Genomic DNA, 20414 nt, shown 5'->3' on the forward strand with positions numbered 1-20414 from the left:
TATTGCAAAATTCATCAGATATATTACCTAAGGGTTATTATTCTGGAAAATATTGTCTTCTATTTGTTCCCTGTTTATTCCACCAATGCTGACAAAGGCTTGTTGCTAATATGTAACTTTCTGGAGTCTTCTCTTTAGCAAACTGGCAGTGTAATTAGTGGTAGTGACTCAATCTTTTTGAAAACTGTAATAAACTTGATGGGCATAGGCTTTTGGGATGTATTCTGGTGATAATGGGGAAAAAATGGCTGATCTGTTTACTTCTGGAAATCTCAAACAGGTCCTGTAGAGTTTTGTAAAAGGCTTTTTTGGGTTTCTATAGTACTATGCTAAAATATCCATGGGGCTAAGATTGCCAGTTTGCCTTTGGCCAGAACCAATCTGTACAGTAAACTTAAAAAGCTTCCGCCAGTTCACACCCCCAACAGAAACTGCCCATTGACTTTGGTGATATTGGATCAGGGATAAAAGTGTCCCTGCAAGTATTTCTCAAATAGCCTTTAAAAATGTTTCAGATAAACACACCAAATAAACATTTGCCGAAAATGATAATTTTTCTACAATTTACACCTAAGGATTCCTATCATTTTTCATTTCCTTCAAAAACCTCATACACAAATGAAAGATTGATTATGATTACAATAGTGACTGAACCAGCTGTACGCTGTTCTGAAATGTTTTGGCAAGGGAGATGGGGTTCTGTTTTCAATATGAAAGTAATTTTCGTAGCTTAAAGCAGATTTTTGTAATATTGAATGTATTGCTATTTTAAATACAGAAACATAGGACTATTTCTTGGGGCATTTTTGTAGCAGCCAAAGATTTTGTTATCTTTTTCTATTTCACATACTGAAGCATTGAGTAGTAATAGTAAAGCTCTTGAACAGATTTCATTAAAAAGAGTTATTAATATATGTTATGCAAATGGGCTTTATATTATTCTTTAATGTTGCATTCTTGCCGTAGAGTTCTGTTTTATGAATAATTCTTTTTATGGCATTTTCTTTTTATTAAATCAAAATTTTGGAGCAGGAGAAGGAAAGGGAAATAGGAAAAAAGGGACATTTCATATTTCTTTTTTTTTCCTCAGTTCTAATTTCTAGAACCCATACGGTCTCCCTTTGGCTTTTTATGAGCTCAGGGCTAAAATGTCATGCTTTTGACTAAACTCAGACAATAACTGTTAACAGTTACATTTTGAACTGGATTTTACAACTGTACTTTCTCCATCCTGACAGCGAAGGTTTGGTGTGACTTGGTGTGTATCCACCATGGGAAGATTTTCATGGCAATTCTTTTCTTAAAAGTAGAGAAGGAAATGTATACAGGTCTTCATTACAAAAATCCCAGTGAGATAACACAGCCAACACACTCACTTAAATACCATAATGATCATACCATCATTGGTATGCTTCATGGACCACAGACATATTCTCCAGAAAGTATTATTTGAATACAGATATAAAATTTAATTTAAAAAAAAGTACTTTAATCACGTTCACATTCTCTCATTTGTTTTCTAGGTAAATCACTGAGAACATATTTTCCTGGCACTAATTTTCATAAAAAGTTAATTTCAGTGACCTATTGCTCCAGAAACATGCTTTAAAACTTTTAATATGGATAGTAAGACCAAATAAGCTTTTAAATTCACATAGTCCAAGCACAAAATTATAATTTTGTGAATTAGTTCACCAATTACAAATAACAATCCATGTTTGAACACTTATCAGGAATCTGAATGTGAGCATCCCAAATCACTGACTAGAGACTGCTTAATTCTGTTTCTTGAATCTGCCCACAGACACACCATAAGCGGAATGTCAGCAAATATTTTTTTGCATGAGTAACTTATGAAATTCCAACAATCTTTAAAGACTAATTGAAATGAAAGTTGAGAAATCCAACAGTGTCTCCGCTTCAATTACTAATAGTTAGCTGTGTTAAGAGGCTGCATCTCTAAATGAGAAAGAGGGAGTAACGTAAAAAAAAAAGTACTCCCAAATTCCATCTGAATCTGTCTCAGAAAATAAAATGAACGGATAATCAAGAATTAACCAGCAAACGCCATAGAGTCTTTGGGATTCAGAGTCATTCTCTTTCAGTTCATCTCTCTGATAATACTCAGGACCTTTAACACAGCCCACCACACCACGTGTGATTCCTCTTAACATTTCTAGTCCAGGCAAATTGTTAAGCTGCCTGTGTAGTTAATAGTGAGGTCTGGACAGCGTTTCACCTTGTATGTGACAGAAAGGGATGTCTTATCCTCCGGAGGTATCTTCTCTCCCTACTGACTGGAGGACCAGACAACCAAGCATACATTAAATGCCTTTTAGATCTTTAAACTTTGGGCAGGAGAATCTCATTTCTAGTAAAGGAAAATTTCCTGTCTTCAGCCGGGCTTCATTTTGTAGCAACTCCTCAACAACAAATCATGTAATTTATGTTGCAGTTCCTCACTGCTTATAATCTCTGCTTTTCTATCTCTCTGTAGACATTTACACATGCCTATAAATTCCTATACACACATTTCTTTTGCTGCTATCCTGGAAGTCTATTTAAATTTAAAAGAATCCAGATATCGATTGTGCCTGGATTGTCAGTCCAGGCTTAACTGTGTCTCTTGATCACATACCTTGCCTTTTTCTGACTTCCTTTCCGTAACTGTACAGGCTTTTCTGTGTTGACGTGCATTTACTGAACTGCAATACCTTTGCAGTCACAAGAACACAACTGACGTGGTATTGTATTCATTTTCTTTTTATAATTGAGGTTGTGTTATAAAAAAAACCCAAACCCTTAATTCATGAAAGTCTCCAAAACCTCAGGTTATGTCTCTTTCGGAACAGGAAACCACTAATTAGCTCCTTATCGTTACATTTTTACAATTCTTTATGAGTGACCAAATAGCTTAATATATAGGCATCTTATTTTAGTAGACCACAAATGCTCTCCTAAATCAGGTCTGTACTGGGAAGACTGAGTGCCATAAATTCTATTCACTTAAATAGCTGGCCTCAGTATGTCCTCACAGCAGGAAAGTGCTTTCTACGTGTGCCTTTGCTTCACATTTTAAGCGTATGTGACTGAGTCAGCTACAGCCACAGCATCCCTTAGGCAGGAATCTTACTGTCCCCCAGGGTATTTTCTGACACTACACCCAGTGAATCATTTCTTCTGTGTATGTGCATGCTGGCACAAAGCCCAGGGAATTATAGATGTTTTGGATCAGATTCCCACAGTTCTCTTTCTCCATTCTGTACAAGTTTTGCATCTACAATTTTTGGTCATTTGGAAAAAAAAATCAAAACAAAACAAAACACCCACATTCCCACAAACCCTCGAATTCCTAAAGCTTTTATTTCTTCATCATTTCCTGACTTTTTTCTTTCTCTTATGTGGTGCTGTCTGGAGAAGGGATAACATAGAAGAAAACAGGCAGGAATAACAGGTTGAAGGAGTTAGTTCAGAATGAGAAACTCTGTAGTCTCAGGAACGGGCAGAAGGAAAAACATCTCATGCTTGGAGAGAACTACAGACAATGAGAATTAACTTTTCCTGCTGAGGAAGAAACCAAGATGGAATTCTTGCACAAAATACCAGTTGCCTCACATCAGACACAATGAACACCTACCCCCAAAGATGACTGAAGCAAACAGTTAAATGCCTCTCACAGAAGGGCTGTTTTTCCGATTGCCTTCAAGAAGCGTGTTAAACCAGTACTTTGTAAACATATGCCCATCCCTTGAACTTTCACCCCTTCTTTCCAAGAGTCCTAGCCTGTTTTGCTCATTTTACAGCCCTTTTCCTTTTTATCCCATTTACTGGAGGTACTTCCTTATTCTCCAATTTAATTATTTCAAAATATTCACGTCAAACTGTGTAGCTTGTTCTATGCAATAATTGTCAAGTGTTAACAGCTTTAAACTAATTTCAGGGAAGCACTGATAAACACCTAAGCAGGCTACAAAATTCAATGTCACAACAGTCCCGTGGCCACTGTGCAACTAGACTATTTAAAGAGTCCTCATGGCAAGCATACCAGGGAACTTGTTGCCGAAACAGATGAGATAATGTTACCCATATGCAGAACATCCAGATGGCTATATTAAAATCAATACCTTGCAATGAACAAACCTCCTCTTGGCAAGTGTTGCTGGATATCAAATATTACATAAATTCATCTGTTGCATAGTCTGTGTCATTCCATTAGCTAGAAGAGAGCACATTATGACTCATAAATCAAATATCACTCTTTTATAAATATGTTCCATTTCCAGAGTTAAGTGTCAAGCCTGGGAGAAGCCACATTTGTATCTGATTTAGAAATCCTTGGAGTTTTAACTCTTTGTTGTGTTTTTGTTCTCCGGTGTTCGAGGTTCACAGTTCTCACAGTTTAAGGCAGTGGAATTGCGACAGCCATTCGCCTTTGGGAAAGTTTGAGTGGAGGAACGGGTGTAATTAAGGACAGATCGCCCTGAAACTATCCAAAAAACACGTTACAGTCAGTTTTAAGCGGAGGGCTATCTAAGTGGTCAAGGAGCACAGCACAGGTCTCAAGGACCAGCCATGGTGCGGTGGCCAGGCGGGAGCCTGGGCAGAGACCGCCTGAGGGGATCCTTGGCGGGCAGCACATGGCACACACCTAAATACTGAGGCGCCAAGGCGACTGGAGACTTTCCCTATGAAGGGTGGACACTCAGACGTAGCCCCAACGTGTCAGCACCCTGGTAAAAGACAGGAATGGTCACAGCGGAGCCGGGCAACGGGCACGCGGGGCCCAAAGGCCGCGGCCCGGCCCTCAGGAGCCATGGGCTCCCGCCCGCCCTCCGAGCGCCTCAGGCGGGGCGCGGACCCCGCCGTCCCTCGCCGCTGCGGCGGGAAATGGCGGAAAACGCGCTGAACACCCGCGTGCTTCGAGCAGTTTCGCCACAAGCCGAGGTAGGGTCACACGCACCCCCACACCGCGCCTCTGCCTGGGCGGGTGCGGGGCTGCGAAGCCGCTGCGAGCTCCTTCCCTCGGCTGCTCGGCGCGGGGCCGGGCACGGGAGAGTGCCTTGTGCGGGACGGCCCTCCCCGAAGGCTGCCGGGGCTCCCGCCCCACGTTTGCCGCCGAGGAGGGCGGGGTGGGGGGGCGGCAGCCCCCGCTGGCGGCCTCTCCTCCCCTCCCCTCGCCGCTGGCCCCGGCCCGGTTTGCTCCGCCGCGTTAACCCCGGCGGCTCCGCGGCGGGGGGCTCCCGGGAGCGGCTCCCTCCCCACAGCCCTCCCTCCTCCGCCGGCAGAAACCAGACACCGGGACGGCCTCGCGCAGCCCTTCCACGGAGCGGCGCCGGGAGGCCGCTCGGCCGCTGCCCAGTCGCCCGGCCATGCCGCGGCCCGGCTAGGCGTCGGGGGTCGCGGCCCCCCGCTGCCAGCTCCCCGCCCCGCACCATGCCATGTGTCCCGCGGAGCCGGGCGGCACACCTCTCTTTCTGGCTCCTCGTCCTTCACGCCCAAGCGCTTTGCCTGGGCAGGGCCCCGCCGGCCGGCGGCTCGCTCCTCTTCCCCGACGAGAGGCAAGGTGAGTGGGGTGCGGGGAGCTCCCCGGGCACGGCGTGACGGGCAGCGGGGTCTCCCCGCCGCGGGTGTGCTGCTGGCCGGTCGAGTCGCGGCTCCCCGGCGGTGCCCAGGCCGGAGAGGCGGCGAGCCGCGGGGTGCCGGCCCCGTGTTGCGTGTTGGCGTTACTGCCCGGGCTCCGGCGGGGTTTGGAGCCGGCGGCGCAGCCCCCCGGGACTGGCCGCTCCCCGGGCTTTAAAGTTTGTCCGTGGGGCCGCAGGGATCTGGCTGTGTCCTCCCTGCTGCTTCCCGAGTTGCACTGAGTAGAGGAAGGTATTGCTAAACCCCGCTTTTTGCTCATCTTCCTCCTTAAGAGGCATCTCCCAAAGTTACGGCATCGTTTGCTACCACTGAGCTGAAGAAGTGTACTGTCCTGGTTACTTTTTCTGTTAAACAAATGATTGCTTCTGTACTGCATCAGCACAGACTACATTCGTAAAGATTGGCGTTACCAGGATATAAACCCCACGGTGAATTGTCCATATTCGTTAAGGGCAGTAAATTAAGAGCGAGTCTTCCTCTGCAGGATGAGTCTCTTGAGGCTGCTCCCCCAGGTGGATTAACTTTGTTGCCCCAGCTGGCTGTACGCCACCCTGGTGGAGTGTAACTCCGTAATTTTATCCAGTTGCCTGCTGTAAGGAGAGTAAGAGAAGCAGCTCTCACGAAACAAAAATTATAATTAGCTGGAAGACTCTGCCTGGTGGTAGAAGACCCGAAAGCGTAGGAGGAAATTTTCCTTCCTGAAAACGTTCCTGATGCAATCAACAGCTGTAGTGCTGTCAGTGGGAGAGCTCGAACACAGAGGAGAAGATCTTCTGTGCCCTCAGAGATCGTGGAAAGGAAAAGTGGTTCAGTAAGTTGTCTAAAAAGTGGACAATTACCCTGAAGTTAGTTCCTGCTGGATTCATTTAAAGTGAATGCACACAGTCATTGCGTTTCAGTGACTACATGGGACACAACAGGGACGGCTGTGTAAGCATGTAGTAGGTGTTTAATTGTCAGGCATCTGAAAATGAGTGTAGAATTAATTTTACTTTCTAGGCATGAAAAACTAGGCTTTCCTGAGAGTTTGCAAATAGCTTTGTTCAAAGGGACAGTTCAAAATTTGGCTGATTTTTTGCAAATAAGATTGAATGCAGTGCTAAGTGCAAAGGACTAAAATTTGTGTCTCACATAGCTGAAATGATGCTAAGTGTTGTGCTCTCTCTGCATCCACAATGAGTGTGGTAGATCGAACAGTTAAGGATGCCCTTGCTGAATGTTGAAGGCCTGCTCTCTGCCGTGGGGCTTCGCAGCTTGGTGTGTTTTCTGGGTATAGAGCCTTTCTTTGGCTCGGGAAGATGCTTCCTCCAGAGATGAGCAATGCTATTTTCTATCCCAAGGAGTCCTTTGAAAAGAAGCCAGAGGGTCTGAAGGGCAGATGTAGATGAACTACAAAGATGGAGATGAAACAATGGCAAATGATGAAGTGTCACATCTTAAGGGAATTTTGTCAGAAAACGGGTTATCTGTCTAAAAGAAATTATGTATTTCCTGTCGTGTGTGACAGATTGTATATGATTTTATCCTAATTTGTTCACTTTGTGTACAGCCATTCTTAATATAGGCAGTTCTCTGCCATGTGTAGCTAGTTTGAGTCCACAGAGGAGCAGAACAGACAGCAGTGGTTTTGAATATTATCAGATGTTTTGGGTGATGCACAATTTGGAGGGTCTGCAGGGAAGGTTTCTCCAGTAACTTAAACTGGTTAAACAAGCATGAAGGGCCTGAAAGTGGCTTCTTCCATGTTGCCAGAAGGGCCTCTGCAAACACTGTGGTTGCAAGGCAAAGAACTGACTTGACTGTGTCCTGCTCAGTGTGATGTTTTGGTCTTGCTCGTGGTACCGATGGAGGCTGGTGTGCTCAAGCTGCAGTTGTGGAAAGATAGAGCATTCTCTGGAGCTACACAAGCTGCCCAAGGAAGTCTTCCCTTTCCTGGCCTATAAATGCTGAGCAGTGCCACTTGACAAGCAGGGCTTCCCTGGACTGGAGAGTATGCTAAGGTGGCCACAGAGGACGCTGTGACATGCCAGCAACAAGGCTTCTCAGTGGCACTGGGATAGATTGCCTCCATTTAATGTTTGCTGGCACTAAGTTTTATGGGAACCTGTTGTGTTTTAACATGAATTAATTATTACTTTAGGAAAACTGAAGCAGTCAGTGTTGAAGAATAGAACCCTCATTCTTGTGCAGCCTTGGTTGCACATGTTAAGTTATTCTAGTTGTTTCCTCTGCCTTCTAGTTGAGTGTTATCCTAGAAGGGCAGAAAGATATCACCAAAATTGTACCTCCTGTCTTTGTTTTAGACCCTTCTTCATCTAGAAGGGTCAAGTGGTATGTTAGGCTTAATGTGGAGCTCAGTAAATTTTTCTGGTATTGGTAGGATTGTCTTTGCTAACCTCTACCCAACAGTCTAGAAAAAACTGATAATGATTACTTGCAGAAATATTTTTAGCCTAATCTTGTTTGACTTTGTTGTGTTGTAATCTTATTCCCTCTGGTCTTTTGAAAAGTTTTTAATAATTAATTTCTGCAGTTACATTACAGTACATTATTATTGCAGGGTAGTTCCCCTCTCCAGTGACTAGCATTCAGAAATGAGTATTTAGGGAGTGGGTGGAAAAAGTTATACTTCTCTGCTTTGATAATCCTGTTGCTACCAGATGCTTAGCCGTTATTTTCGCTTTTAGTGATGATGATGTCTAATTTGCCTCAACCTCTGCTCACTAATTACTGTAGTGGTGAAATAAAAAACTTCCTTGAATAAGGTGAAGTCCAAAATGGCAAGTCTTGGGTCTTGCACGGAGCTTAACTGTTAAGCCACAACAAATTAAATTCAAGACGTCAAGCAGAGGCAAATTGCACAGTGACAGCAAGTGAGTAAATTTTCCTTCAGGCATTTAATTTGATTATTTCATGAGTAGTTGTGCTGAAAACCATAGAAATGGGGGTCTGGTCTTGCAGCATTCTCTGTTAGCCTGTCTTTGCTAGCACAATATGGGATGTGGGACTTCCTAGAAGTCTTGTAGTTTAACTTCTGCAGGTAAGCCATATTTTTAGGTGTTTCCCCTCCCTTCTCCCTGCCACTTTTTTTTTTTACTTCGCTCTGGAGTGTGAGGAAGGGGGGACCTCGGTTTAACTTCAGCTGCTGAATTGTCAGACAGCTGACACCCTTTATGGTACCTACAGGCTGTGTAAACTGCAGGCACAAAGGTGTGGACTGAGTTTTCAGTGTTTCAGTCCCTGCTGTGTTTATGTGGACAAGGGCAAGAGGTGTCTCAGAACTTGTGTTAGTCTTGGTGTTGTCAAGACCTGCCACTGTGGAGATCTTAAAGCCCACTGCTGTGGCTTGTCCTGGAAAGGCACAAAGTCATTTTAGGCTGGTGGGAAGGCTTGTGTACAAAGAAATCTGTTGTGTATGAGAATAGGCTTGCTTCTGAAATAAAGGTGCTACAGAGACAAGGCCACATTTCCCATGCAGTTTTGTATATGTACTGGGAAGTGGGGGTTTTGTGTGTTTTGGATTTTTTTGAATTGGGAGTGTTTCATTGCATGTGTCTCAGGGGTCCATGTCCTGAGGAAATGCAAACAGCCACGTCTCATACTGCAGCTAATGAGGACAAAGGAGATGTGTTCCTTCACGAAGGGGACGGATCCAGACAGCTATCTGTCTGGGCACGATTTATGCTGTGTGGCTTTGAAGGTGCAAGCATTGGAGAGAGAAGTGTCTCTAGAAGGGTTGTCTTACCAGTCCTAGGGAACAGTAAATTGCTCAGGAAGTACCTGGAGCAGGCTTACTGCTTTGTTAACCAGCTTAATTAATGAATGAGGTGTAATCACTTTGTGTATAAGTGGCTGGGACTTTGGGAATGAAGCACAGCCCTGGGGAAAGAGGAACTGTAATGACATGTATGTATCCTCACAATTTCTTTTCGATGAAATATGTTCAGACTGCGATTTCTTGGGCTGAAGTCAAGTATGCAAGCAGAAGATCTGGTCCTTAAGGTATGAGTTCTTAGGGACTGTGTTTTACGTGGATTTAGGTTATTTGCTTGAGGCTTTTGAGTTTTACACTAATTTGAAAAAAATAAAGTTGGGAACAGGTGGTGTTTTTTCTGCAGGATAGCAGGAAACAAGAATGCCAGTAACGCTTTCTTCCCTGCTAGATAAGCATAAGTGATAATGTGTCCAAGCTTACCCTGTTTGGAACCCCTTACAAAAGGGCATGGTTACTTCATTCCCTTCTTTAAAATTCCCTCCTCTGCTGCAACATCTGCTAAAGCTGATGCTACTGAGATGCTATTGCTACAGCCTGTCAAGTCAATTAGTAGTGTTCTCTTCACCCATCTGTATTCGTGAGGCTCTGTCTCCTGCTTCAGGTGGTCAGCTTTCTGGATGTATGAGAATGATCTTGGTCAGAGCATCGTGTGCTGGGGACCTAGGACAAGAGAGGGTTTCCAGCTTTTGTGGGATTGGGAAGGGATATGTGTTACAGTCAATCCTTTATATGAATAGTGACAAAATATTTGAAAAGGAGAATGTTTAGCTATAATGGGAGAGTAGAAAGCCCAAATGAGCATTATCTTGCATGGTGTTCTGTACACTGCCTGCCTTTGTGTCAGTAGTATGGTGTGGTGAATTGCTGTCACTTTTGAGTTTCCCTTTAAATCAAGAGAGATCTGAACAGGCTAGCACTCACCCTGGTTTTGCTTCTTTTTTTTCCCCCTTCCTCTCAGAGCAATTTATCAAGACGTTGCCAGAATACCACGTGGTTGATCCAGCAAGAGTAGATGCAAGCGGGCATTTTCTTTCTTTTAATTTACACCATCACGTCTCAAACACGAGGAAGAAGAGAGATCTCAGCAAAAAAGAAAATGCAGTGTATTACAAAATTAACCACGAGGAGAAGGATCTGTTTTTTAACTTGACTGTCCACATGGGATTTCTTTCCCGTAACTACATAGTAGAAAGGAGACGTGGCAACCACACTAGTGCGAAGATTGCAACTCACTCAGGAGTTCCATGCCACTTCATTGGCACAGTGTGGCAGCCAGGTTCCGGGAGTGGGACAGCAGCAATCAGCACATGCAATGGCCTGGTAAGTGATGTGACCTTTACTGGGGTTCTGGGCTTATTTTGGTGTCATTAGGACTGAGCTAGAGCATTGGTGTATGAATAAGTCTGGTAAGAAACTGGATGAGCCAATCTGATACCTTCCTGTCAAAACACTCTTAAAGAATATTTTAATACTGTGGATCTCATTTGAAGTAAGAGAGAGTCTCCTCATTGAAGGAAGAGAGAATCAGAAGGTCAGCACTTGAGGGTCCTTGGGGTTTACTTTTAGCTAGACTTTTTTTTCTGGTGGTCTGGACTGAACATCTCTGTCATTCATATGGTTTGAAGCCATCCAAATATCCAGTTGCTACTTTGATCCCACTAAGAGTTGGGGTGCCTTTGGTATGCACCTGGATGTGAGCTTCTGTTTTATTTTTCTCTAAAATGAAAGTAGATCAGGCACACCAAAACTTCTCTGCAAATCAAACCCACAGAAGGTATGTTGGGAAAACTGGGAGATTTGCTTCAGAACCATAATGCAGCTTCAGAAATAAATGGTAGGACAGATGCAACCTTAAATTCAAACCTGAACCACTTCTAGGCATCCCTCATTCAAAAGACCACTTCTAAGGCTCAAGCTTGAAGTCTTACACTTCTCAGTAGCCTGTGGTTCAGACTGAGACAAAGAGGTAGAAACCTTGTTTTTGCCGTGCTTTATTTTTTAGCACCACCATAGCTTAGGTTTCTAGTTCTAGACAATAAGGCTGTACATATCTTGTCAGGGAGGGGAAGAAGAGACAAACTGCCTGCATGTGAAGGGGATGCTGTAGGGAGCTGTGTAAAATGGCACGTGTAATCTGTGAGAGGCAAAACGCAAAGGGTTTGTGGAGTGTGCGGGCAGAGGTGGTGAAGTGTGTGCGGCATGCATGTGCTCTAGTGCCTTGATCCTTGAGTGGCAAATTGTAGTATTTGAAAGTGCATAGCGCAGTGCACTGATGCATTTTGGCCAACACATCTCAGCCTGCAACAGGCAGGGGACTGACGTTTCACTCTTGAGCTTGAACTCAGCACTAAGGTGTCTGTAAAGTACATCCTTTCCCTGCCAGCCTGTCAATATCAAAGTAAGTTCCTTGGTATTGAGAAGCATGGGGCTTTCAGAAGATTTGGAAGATCAGTGGGTTACAGAAATATCATGGCAATGTATGAAAACTAACATGAAGACAGCTCTGATGTAGATGAAATGGGAAACTTTGGAATCTTAACGCAAGTGCCGATAACACTTTTGGCACGTTGCCTGGAGAAACAGATCATTGCTTGAGGTCAGAAGCTTCAGTCCCAGAGGCATGAAGATCAGGGATTTTCTAAGTAATTCTTTCAGTGGGGACCAACTTATCAAAACTTCCCTGAAACATGGTATGGTCATACAGGGTCAGTAAGGAAAAGGAGGTATGATACAAGTAGTTCCTTTGGTTGGTTTGTCTTGTGCTTTACCTGAATGTCTTCCTTGGTTTTCATTAGGAGAAGAACTTGAAAATGAGGTGCTACGTCTTCATTTATGCCTTCTGAAGAATTTAGTCAGCAACAAGGATTAAAAAAAAAATATTCAAATTACATTTTAAATTCAGCTTGGCAATATCCTTCAATGTGATCCTTACATTTCGATTACAAACTTTTTGAGGTTTACTTTAATTTGGCGGGTTGTGAAACAATGTTTGTTAGAATACAGGCTTGGGGATTCTTTCTTTTTGACAAACACTTGTATCAGAAAAATACTGTTGTGGTTTTGTTTGCCCACCCTACCCTAAACTGAAACTTTGAAAATATAGAATCATAAATTACATCAGGTTGAAAGTGACCTCTGGCGAAAAACATGGTGTTTTTGATGTGATGACTGTTGGGATCTGAAGAGGTTGCAGTAAGAGTTTGGTCTGAATGTCTTAATTCCTGAGTGCTGCAAGCTGGGGAAAGGTGGTTTAGCTTGCCTTCCCCCTGAAAGTTTCCCAAAAGATCCAGTGTCATATGAAAACATTTATTAATGAACAGTTTTGACAGACTGAGAAAAGCAATCTGGTTTTCAGGATAAAAACCTGACATTCTTTAAACTTCTTGTGTTGGTCTGCTGTTTCTTGAGCTAGTGGTAAACTATTTCCATCCTGTAGATCCCCAGTTTTTTGTTCTTCAGCACCATGTCTATTTCTGCTTTTTTCTTTTTTTTTTTTTTTTTTGTTTGTTTTCTTCCTGGGATGTATTGTGTTTCTCCACCAAAAAGAATTTTTCTGTTTTTTGTTATGAGGGAGGGAAGTAGAACTGAGATAGGTAAACACCATGGAATTAGGGCAATTTATTTGAGTTACTAAAACCCCATTCCATGAGGAGAAATTGTAAGCTTGTTACTTTAGGACAGTAATTCTAAACTACTTGATAAAAAGAGTTATATGAAATATATGTATCTGGTTGAAAGGTGCCAGCTTCCCAAAACATACTTTGGCAGCTGTGGCTGCTGTACAGGTCCTCACCTGTGACAGCCTGGGTCAGGACCACACTCGTAAGTGTGTGCTTTTGCAAATGGGTCCCAAAAAAATGTAGCTCCTCAGCCCAGTGCTGCGAGCTGGGGGAGTGCTGATGGGCTCAAGCATCATAACCCAAGAGCTGATAAGAAATGATATCTTAGCCTTTAAATATGGGGAACAGGAATATTAGCGAAGTTCCCTTCCTGATGCTGTTTTGGCTTGACAGCTTAGGTACGTTATAAAATGATAAACACACTGTTCTTTTTTCGTTGAGATGGTAAATGAAGCACCAGTTTACCATGGTAATGAGTGACAGGAAAGTGTGTGATCCCTAAATTCCTAATTTTTGGCTTTCTTAATGGTAGGAGCTGGTCAAAAAATTGATAATGCTGGAAAATACTGATATGATTAAATAAATATGTTTTACTGGAATATCCTCTTTGTTGACATATTTAGTGGGAATTGGTTGAAATGTCCAAGTGAATTTCTTAAGAATATTTCAACTTTTGCAAGACTGCGCTTCCCCTCTGCCCCTCCTCCCCCCCAAAAAAAACTCCCAACAACCCAACACAAAAAAACTACGTTAGCCTGAAATGGAGCAAAATAAAATCGTAAAGATGCTGTGGGATGGGAATCCTGGTTTTAATCCTCTTTCTGGAATTAATTCCTTTCATGTGAAGTCTTTGGTTCATATGTTCCCTGAATTTCCATGGTAATAGCACTGTATAAGAACAAAACAAAGATGTGTGTGTAGATCTGTGTTCTGTCATGAAGGTCACTCACACACAGCACTAAAAGTATAGAAAGTCTAGAAATGGATTTTCATCTCCCTTGCATTTTTAGTTTGAAATATATTCCTGCTTCCATTGGCATTACATGGGCATCACTTATGTAGCAAAGATATAACTCTTACTATTAATTTTTATTCGTGACACTCTTCAAAATCAAATTTCTTGCGCATAAATCCAGGGGATGGTGCTGAGATGTGGTTTTCAGAGGTGCATCAGTTTGACTAAACCATATTGACAAATGATTAAAAAAGAAAAATGGCACTTTCAAATTGCGGGAAACAGCTTTTTGTCATTAGTGCTTCTCCAGGTTGACAGCATGTTGATTTTTCAGCTAGAATGTCATTGTACCTAGGAATTGCAGCATTTCCTTAGTTGTTTTGAAAACAAAGTATACTGATGTCTTACAGATTTCATTTTCCTATGTGTTAATATGTTCCCAAATGGCCTGGAAGGGGAATAACAGCGTGACAGATTTGAGATCTAAGAATGGGGGAACAGTCATAGTATAGCATTGTTCATTTTTAAAAACATAAATAAGTCTCTATTTTCAGAAATTTATTCGGAAACAAGTGGCTAGGTTCATAAGGGGATTTGGGCAGAATCAGACAAGAGGATAAAGATGACAAACTAGCAGAGATCTGGAGGAGCTAAGTTTTAATTTCTGAATCAATTTTTTGTCTTAACACCTTGTGATATCCTGGTTTCCCTTTCACGCTAAATAGGTCATGATCTTCTTAACGGGTTGGAGAACGTGATGCTGTAAGCTGTGTCACTTCTTCTCTGAGTCGGTTGTCTGATTAAGTCTTTTGCATTTCTGGGTCTTGTAGAATAACGCATGAGGCTGCATTAACATGGCAAGAGTGGGGCAGACCTCACTGTTTATTTTGGGTCACAGTTGGAGGAGGAAGCCCCAGAGTTGGAACACTCTGGAACTAACTACTGGAACACCAAAAATGGATCAAACTGTGGCACTTGGGAAGAGAGCAGACATGAAATCTCTTAGGTACAGGAAAGTTTCCAAGGGGAAGTAAAGGGGAGTTTTTGTCTTTAGTATTTGGAAATAATATTTGTGTTTGTCTTGGCAAGCTATTTAGGGCACACTTCTAATAATGCCACAGTGCCTTTCCACAAAAGATTGTAAAGAACTTTTCCAAACACTAATGTCTTAATTCTCAGTTGTGTGTTAGTCCCGAGATCCCTTGTTTCACAGGGTTAGTGTCATCTTGTCCCCTCAGTAGGGCTGGGAGGAAGCAAAGCTCGGTGAATTTGAATGAATACCCTAGGTTTATGCACTGAGCCCTACAAAGCTGGGGAGTGAATTTTTCTCTGATAGTCTATCCTCTTCGTTAGGAACAAGGCCCTCTTTTATTCATCAGTAACACAGACATTGTTTATAGTATTTTTAGATGACAGAGCATCATTAAGGCATTGTTTCCTTGACACTTGTTTACAGTGTGGAGCTGTCAATTGACAGTTGCCTCTAGTAATACTTTTGTCTTCAAAGGCCATACAAGCATCAGCACGGAAATGGCAGAAGAATGGAAGAACATTAGTATGGAAATTGAGAACGATCTGTCCACATGTACCTGGTAGGCTCCTGGCCATGCTGGGCTTTGCCTAGCACTGTGGGCAGATGCAGATCGTGCTTAGGCTGTCTCCAGCTGGTCAGAGGGCTGTCTCTGTCCTGATGGGCATCAGCATTTACTAGAAGTGCTGTTGTCGTCTGCTGCTCAGGCAACAGCAACTCACTGCAAATTCACAAATCACTGTTTGTGTATTTATTCCCCCCTCCCCCTTCCCACTGTTTCTTAGCAGTGACAGACATACACACCAAACCTCATGGTGGCTCTGTGCCCTGGAGATCTGTAGAAAACTGTCGAGTCTGCTGCCTGTGCTCAGGATTTTTGAAAGGTTTCCCCCACCTCAGTTCTTCCCTCTTGTGCCCAGCCACCGTCAGGGCAGCCATCTATGAACATTTAATTGGTGGCTGTGTGACCATTTCTCTTTATATGGCAGCGGGTGGGAGATGCTCCAAGTGGGTCTTCTCTGATACATGTGTCAAATTTGTCACCAGAAAGCAGAATGGTGTCTGAATTCTGCTTGAATGTAACTGTTCTCCTTATTGCAGGATATCACCATTATATGAAGCCTAAGAATGAGCTCTGGTACTTATGCAGTGTTGTCTGTGTTCTTAATCCAGTCCACACAATGCAGCATAAAATCCACCAATGGCATTTTACCTGTTGCAGGCTTGCTTCAGTTTTGGAGAACTCAGCATGATATCTGCTTCTGCTATACATGCCAAGAAACTTTTCTAGGTAGTGTGAGATGTCTTTTCCATGCTGACCCACGTGTTACCATTTTATGATCTGTCCCAGCCCAAGCAGTTCTGTGCCAGGTACTGTAACAGTATGTCAGTGGCAGTGTGCCCTATGAAAGTGGTCTGACGCTGCTGTTTAGGCTTTCTTCTCCTGTGGATATGGAAAGCCTGCATCAGGATATCAGACGGCACGGTGTTTTCCTTAAATTAGGCTAGGGGTTAAGGGATCTTTACTTTAAAACAGTTTTATAATATTTTATTCTAAAGTAGCGTGAGAAAAAATACATTGCTAAGCTTGTAATAGGGATTTCTATCTGCTTCTTTATCTCCCTATTTGTGAGATTGGTTGCTTATTAGCAATTTGTTAATTTGTTGTTAAAGGTAGTTACCAAAGCTCTTCAAAGCTACTGTTCTATACAATTCACTCCTGTAGCCCAGAAGAATGACCATGTCTTTCTATTCCCCTGTGGTATACCTGCAGCCAACAAAATTGTTTCTCTTCAAATCCAAGTGGATTTTGATTATGGTAAGTGGGTAAGTATGTGGCAGTGCAGAAATACACTTAAGGAAAGGGGAGATGTAACGTTTTCTTCAGTTGCGTTTGTGACCACCTGCAGCTGGATTCAGCACTGATCCCTGACATGGGATTGTCCGGCCCCAGAGCACAGTTGTGTTTTGGTGGCTGTTATTTTAAGAGGTGGGTTGTAGTGCATTCCTGTTGTGCTATGAATTCCATTCTGGGAATAAGAATACTGGGAGAAAAATACACAAGTTCTTCTCCAGGGTTCTCTTCTCCTTCACTCAACTTTCCTTGCCTCCTCTAAGAGAGTCTCTCACTTCCTTGTTTGCCGTTCCCCTGCATTATAGTACTTGGTGGGTACTGCTTGTGATTCAAAGTATGGCAGATGTCCCCATCTGGGACCTTCTTATTTAAATGTCAGTTACATCTCCACAGCAGCCTCTTTTGGTTTGTCCAGCTTGTGATAATCTGCTGGAAACAAAATATAGGAATAGAGCGTTTGGAGAACGCCAAGCATGAAAGCAAGCTGCCAGCCTCTTCCCTGGGGACAGGAATTGCTCCATGGTTGGATATAACGGATCTTTCCAAATCTACATGTTGTGATTTTGTTTGTTCTGGCACATGTAAAGAAGGAAGTATGTTGTGTATCTCTTGTACATTTCTTCTCTTAGGCAGTAGTATGGAAAATGCTGTAAGTAGAAAAATTTACACTGAAAGTAAACACGGTGTTCCCCGTGCATCTGTTCTATATCGTGCTTGGTTTGCCTGTTTTCTCCATATAATAATAAATATGTGGTTATTCTCCTTGCTTGAGTAGTGTTGTGATTATGTTGTGTGTTTTTGGTTTTGGTGGGGTTTTTTTGGAAGATGATCCAAAGATAGGGTGTGTGGTGGTGTTTGTTGTTGTTGTTTTTGTTTTTTTTTCCCCCAAGAGATTAATCATTCAAACTTGGACTAGTATTTGCCGCAGTACTTTAACATCCATCCCTTTTCTTTGTGTTTGAACTTCAACTATCCATCTGCCAGCTCCCTTCCCCCAGTCTTTTGTCTGCAAAAATACTCTAATTGACAGGGCAAACGAGTCTCATCAGTGATCTCAATACATGAGAATTCGACTGTGTCTGTGGCTCCTGGTCTTGGCCTTGTCACCTTTAACCAGTATGAAGTTGTTAGCGCATAAGCTGGGTTTGGCTGGAGTTTTTATAATGTAGTTAACGTTCCAGTCATTGATGGCTTATGTTAAAATAAGGAATAGTCAGTATGAACTGATTCAAATGGAGTATCCAGGATTAGAATGCTCCTTTAAGGTAGCTATTTTTTGAGAATATGAGAGACAGACGCTTTTTTAATATAGTTTTAAGATTTTGCTCTCTCTTAAATCCGTACCTACTTATTTGTTAATTACTTATGAATATTGTTAGTGTGTGGAGCTGTCAATCATATATCCAGTTTTCATGAGTCTTTTTAATGAATATTCTATGTGTGTGTGTGTGTGTATTTTTTTTTTCTTTTTTCTGAAGGTTTTCACTCATGATTTCACAAGTGTGTTTCTTTATAAAAAATGTCTCATTTACTGAGGGAATACTGGGGAATTGTGACTTTAGTCTAAAAGGTTCAGAACCCATAAGTAAAAAATATACATAACATCTATTTTGATTCGTGACAATGTGAGGTTTGTAAGATGGTCTGTTCTTTGCTTCTTTTAGTATCTTTGGAAGTTGTTGGCCAAATTCAGCCCGATCTGAAAGAGAAATGGAGGTATCAAAACTATTAAGTTCTTAACAGTTTTGCAGGTAAAGGTGTGAACTTTTGATCAGTGAAGTGACAGATGAACACAAGCAGGTTGAGCAGTGGCTCAGCACAACCGTAAGTTGTTACTGAGCAGGGTGCAGTCCTAGCCCTGGCCCAGCTGATGGGGAGGAGTGCTGGAGGATTCAGGAAAGATTGGAGAAAATGACTTTAAAGTAAGGAACTTGAGCACATGTGAGAATCAAATCTGTGGGGAGACGAATTTTTCGTAGTTCTGCTGTTCATAGAACTTTTTCTTTTTTTTTGCTTTAATCCATTTTCATGATGCTGAAAGGAAGGGTCCAGCTTGGAAATAAACCAGAATTGTTTGCACTGGTTGCCATCTTTAGAACATGCTGTACCTGCTGCCCATCACAGCACATGCTTTGTACGTAATCATTAATAATGAGCAGAAGAGAAGGAAAGAACTGAAGCTTTCCTACATACCTAGTCAGTGATGCATATAACGTGACATTAATAGGGCCACATCTTGGCAATTGCATGCCTTATTTTCTAGCTGTTCAAAAAAAAAAAGAAAATTACCAAGGAAAGCCTATCTTGCTGCTGTTCTGAGGAGACAAACATTGGCAGGATGTTAGGTGGTGAACAGCAATGGGTGATGTAAACAACGGACCCAAATAGTCTGTGTCTGCTGCTTGCACTTGGAGGGTAGATGGGCTAGTGGCACTTTTATAGCAGCTGCGTGAGCCTGGCTTCTGGCACCAGCTGGAAAACAGCAGCCTGGAGATGAGGTCCTGCCTCTTCAGTTCTCTTTGTTTGTCAGAGAGAAGCAGCCACAGTCCCTGAGCAGCGTCAGCATCAGGGTGCAGTTATATAGACATATATATTTGGCAAACACATATGCAAATCTGTATGCCATGTAGCTCTGTCATTGCAGAACAATTACACTGCAGCTAAAGCTCTTGGTTTAAGATCCATGCTGTGTGCTGAGAAGGCTTCTGTGCTGTTGTATTTATTGGGTATTAGCAAGCCATGGCCAAATATATTGGTTTTTTCCAGACATTTAACAATGGACTTTCCCAACCCATTTCTAAGTTGCAACAGAATTCAAGTATTTAGTAATTCAGGCTGAGATATTTATGCGCTTTATACACACTCTGGCTTCAGGGCGTGCTCTGGAGAAAGACTCATCTGAAATGGCAAGATTTAAAAATAAGTAAGTTAATAAGTAGTAACTAAAAAAGCTGGTTCTTTTGCCTAAACAGTGCCTGTGTTTAAACACATCCATTGTGCATTCCAATTCTCATGGCAAACAGCAAGTCCCCAATAAACTGCTTAGGCTAGTTGATGCATGGAAATCCCAAGAGCAGATCTAGTTGTTGCAGCACACAGTCAATGCTCACGCAGACACTGTTTTTGACTTGAAATTTCCTTTCGTTCAAATTCCACTCTTTTTCCATTTTAAAATTTATGTATTTAAAACAAAGATGATTCTAAATGCTCAGTCCAAACTTTAATATCTGTTTATCTGGCTGCAATGTTAACTTGCTTCCTTACGTAGAACAGTCATGGACCAAATATGGTCAAAATCGTAAGAATAAATCATAATAATAGAGAGTTTCTTTTGATGTTTCCTGGAGCCATTGTCTTGGAGGAGACAATGAGCAGTCAAACACTGAGCACAGTGGCAAAAAAATAATTGCTAAGTAATTTACTTTTCTTTTTGCAGAAACTCCTCTGTTAATTCTTAAAGTAATTCTGTGTTAGCAAGAGAAATATAAGTAATTTGTATTACTACAAATCTGCTTGGTGGATCTTTATGGAGATGGAAT

General features: G+C 42.3%; 1 protein-coding gene across 2 annotated transcripts in view; it reads left to right on the plus strand.

The window, feature by feature from the left end:
- Window positions 1-5125: 5125 nt before the first annotated feature.
- ADAMTS12 (ADAM metallopeptidase with thrombospondin type 1 motif 12) overlaps window positions 5126-20414 on the plus strand; it is a 167817-nt gene continuing 152528 nt past the window's right edge. For both annotated transcript variants that reach the window (XM_063320596.1, XM_063320597.1), the window contains exons 1-2: window positions 5126-5563; window positions 10374-10735. In XM_063320596.1, coding sequence (XP_063176666.1) covers window positions 5434-5563; window positions 10374-10735 — 492 coding nt within the window. In that variant the 5' untranslated portion in view covers window positions 5126-5433. The remainder of the gene's footprint in view (window positions 5564-10373; window positions 10736-20414) is intronic.

The sequence above is a fragment of the Chroicocephalus ridibundus genome, chromosome Z (assembly GCF_963924245.1).
Source record: "Chroicocephalus ridibundus chromosome Z, bChrRid1.1, whole genome shotgun sequence".
In the NCBI taxonomy this organism is placed as follows: Eukaryota; Metazoa; Chordata; class Aves; order Charadriiformes; family Laridae; genus Chroicocephalus; species Chroicocephalus ridibundus.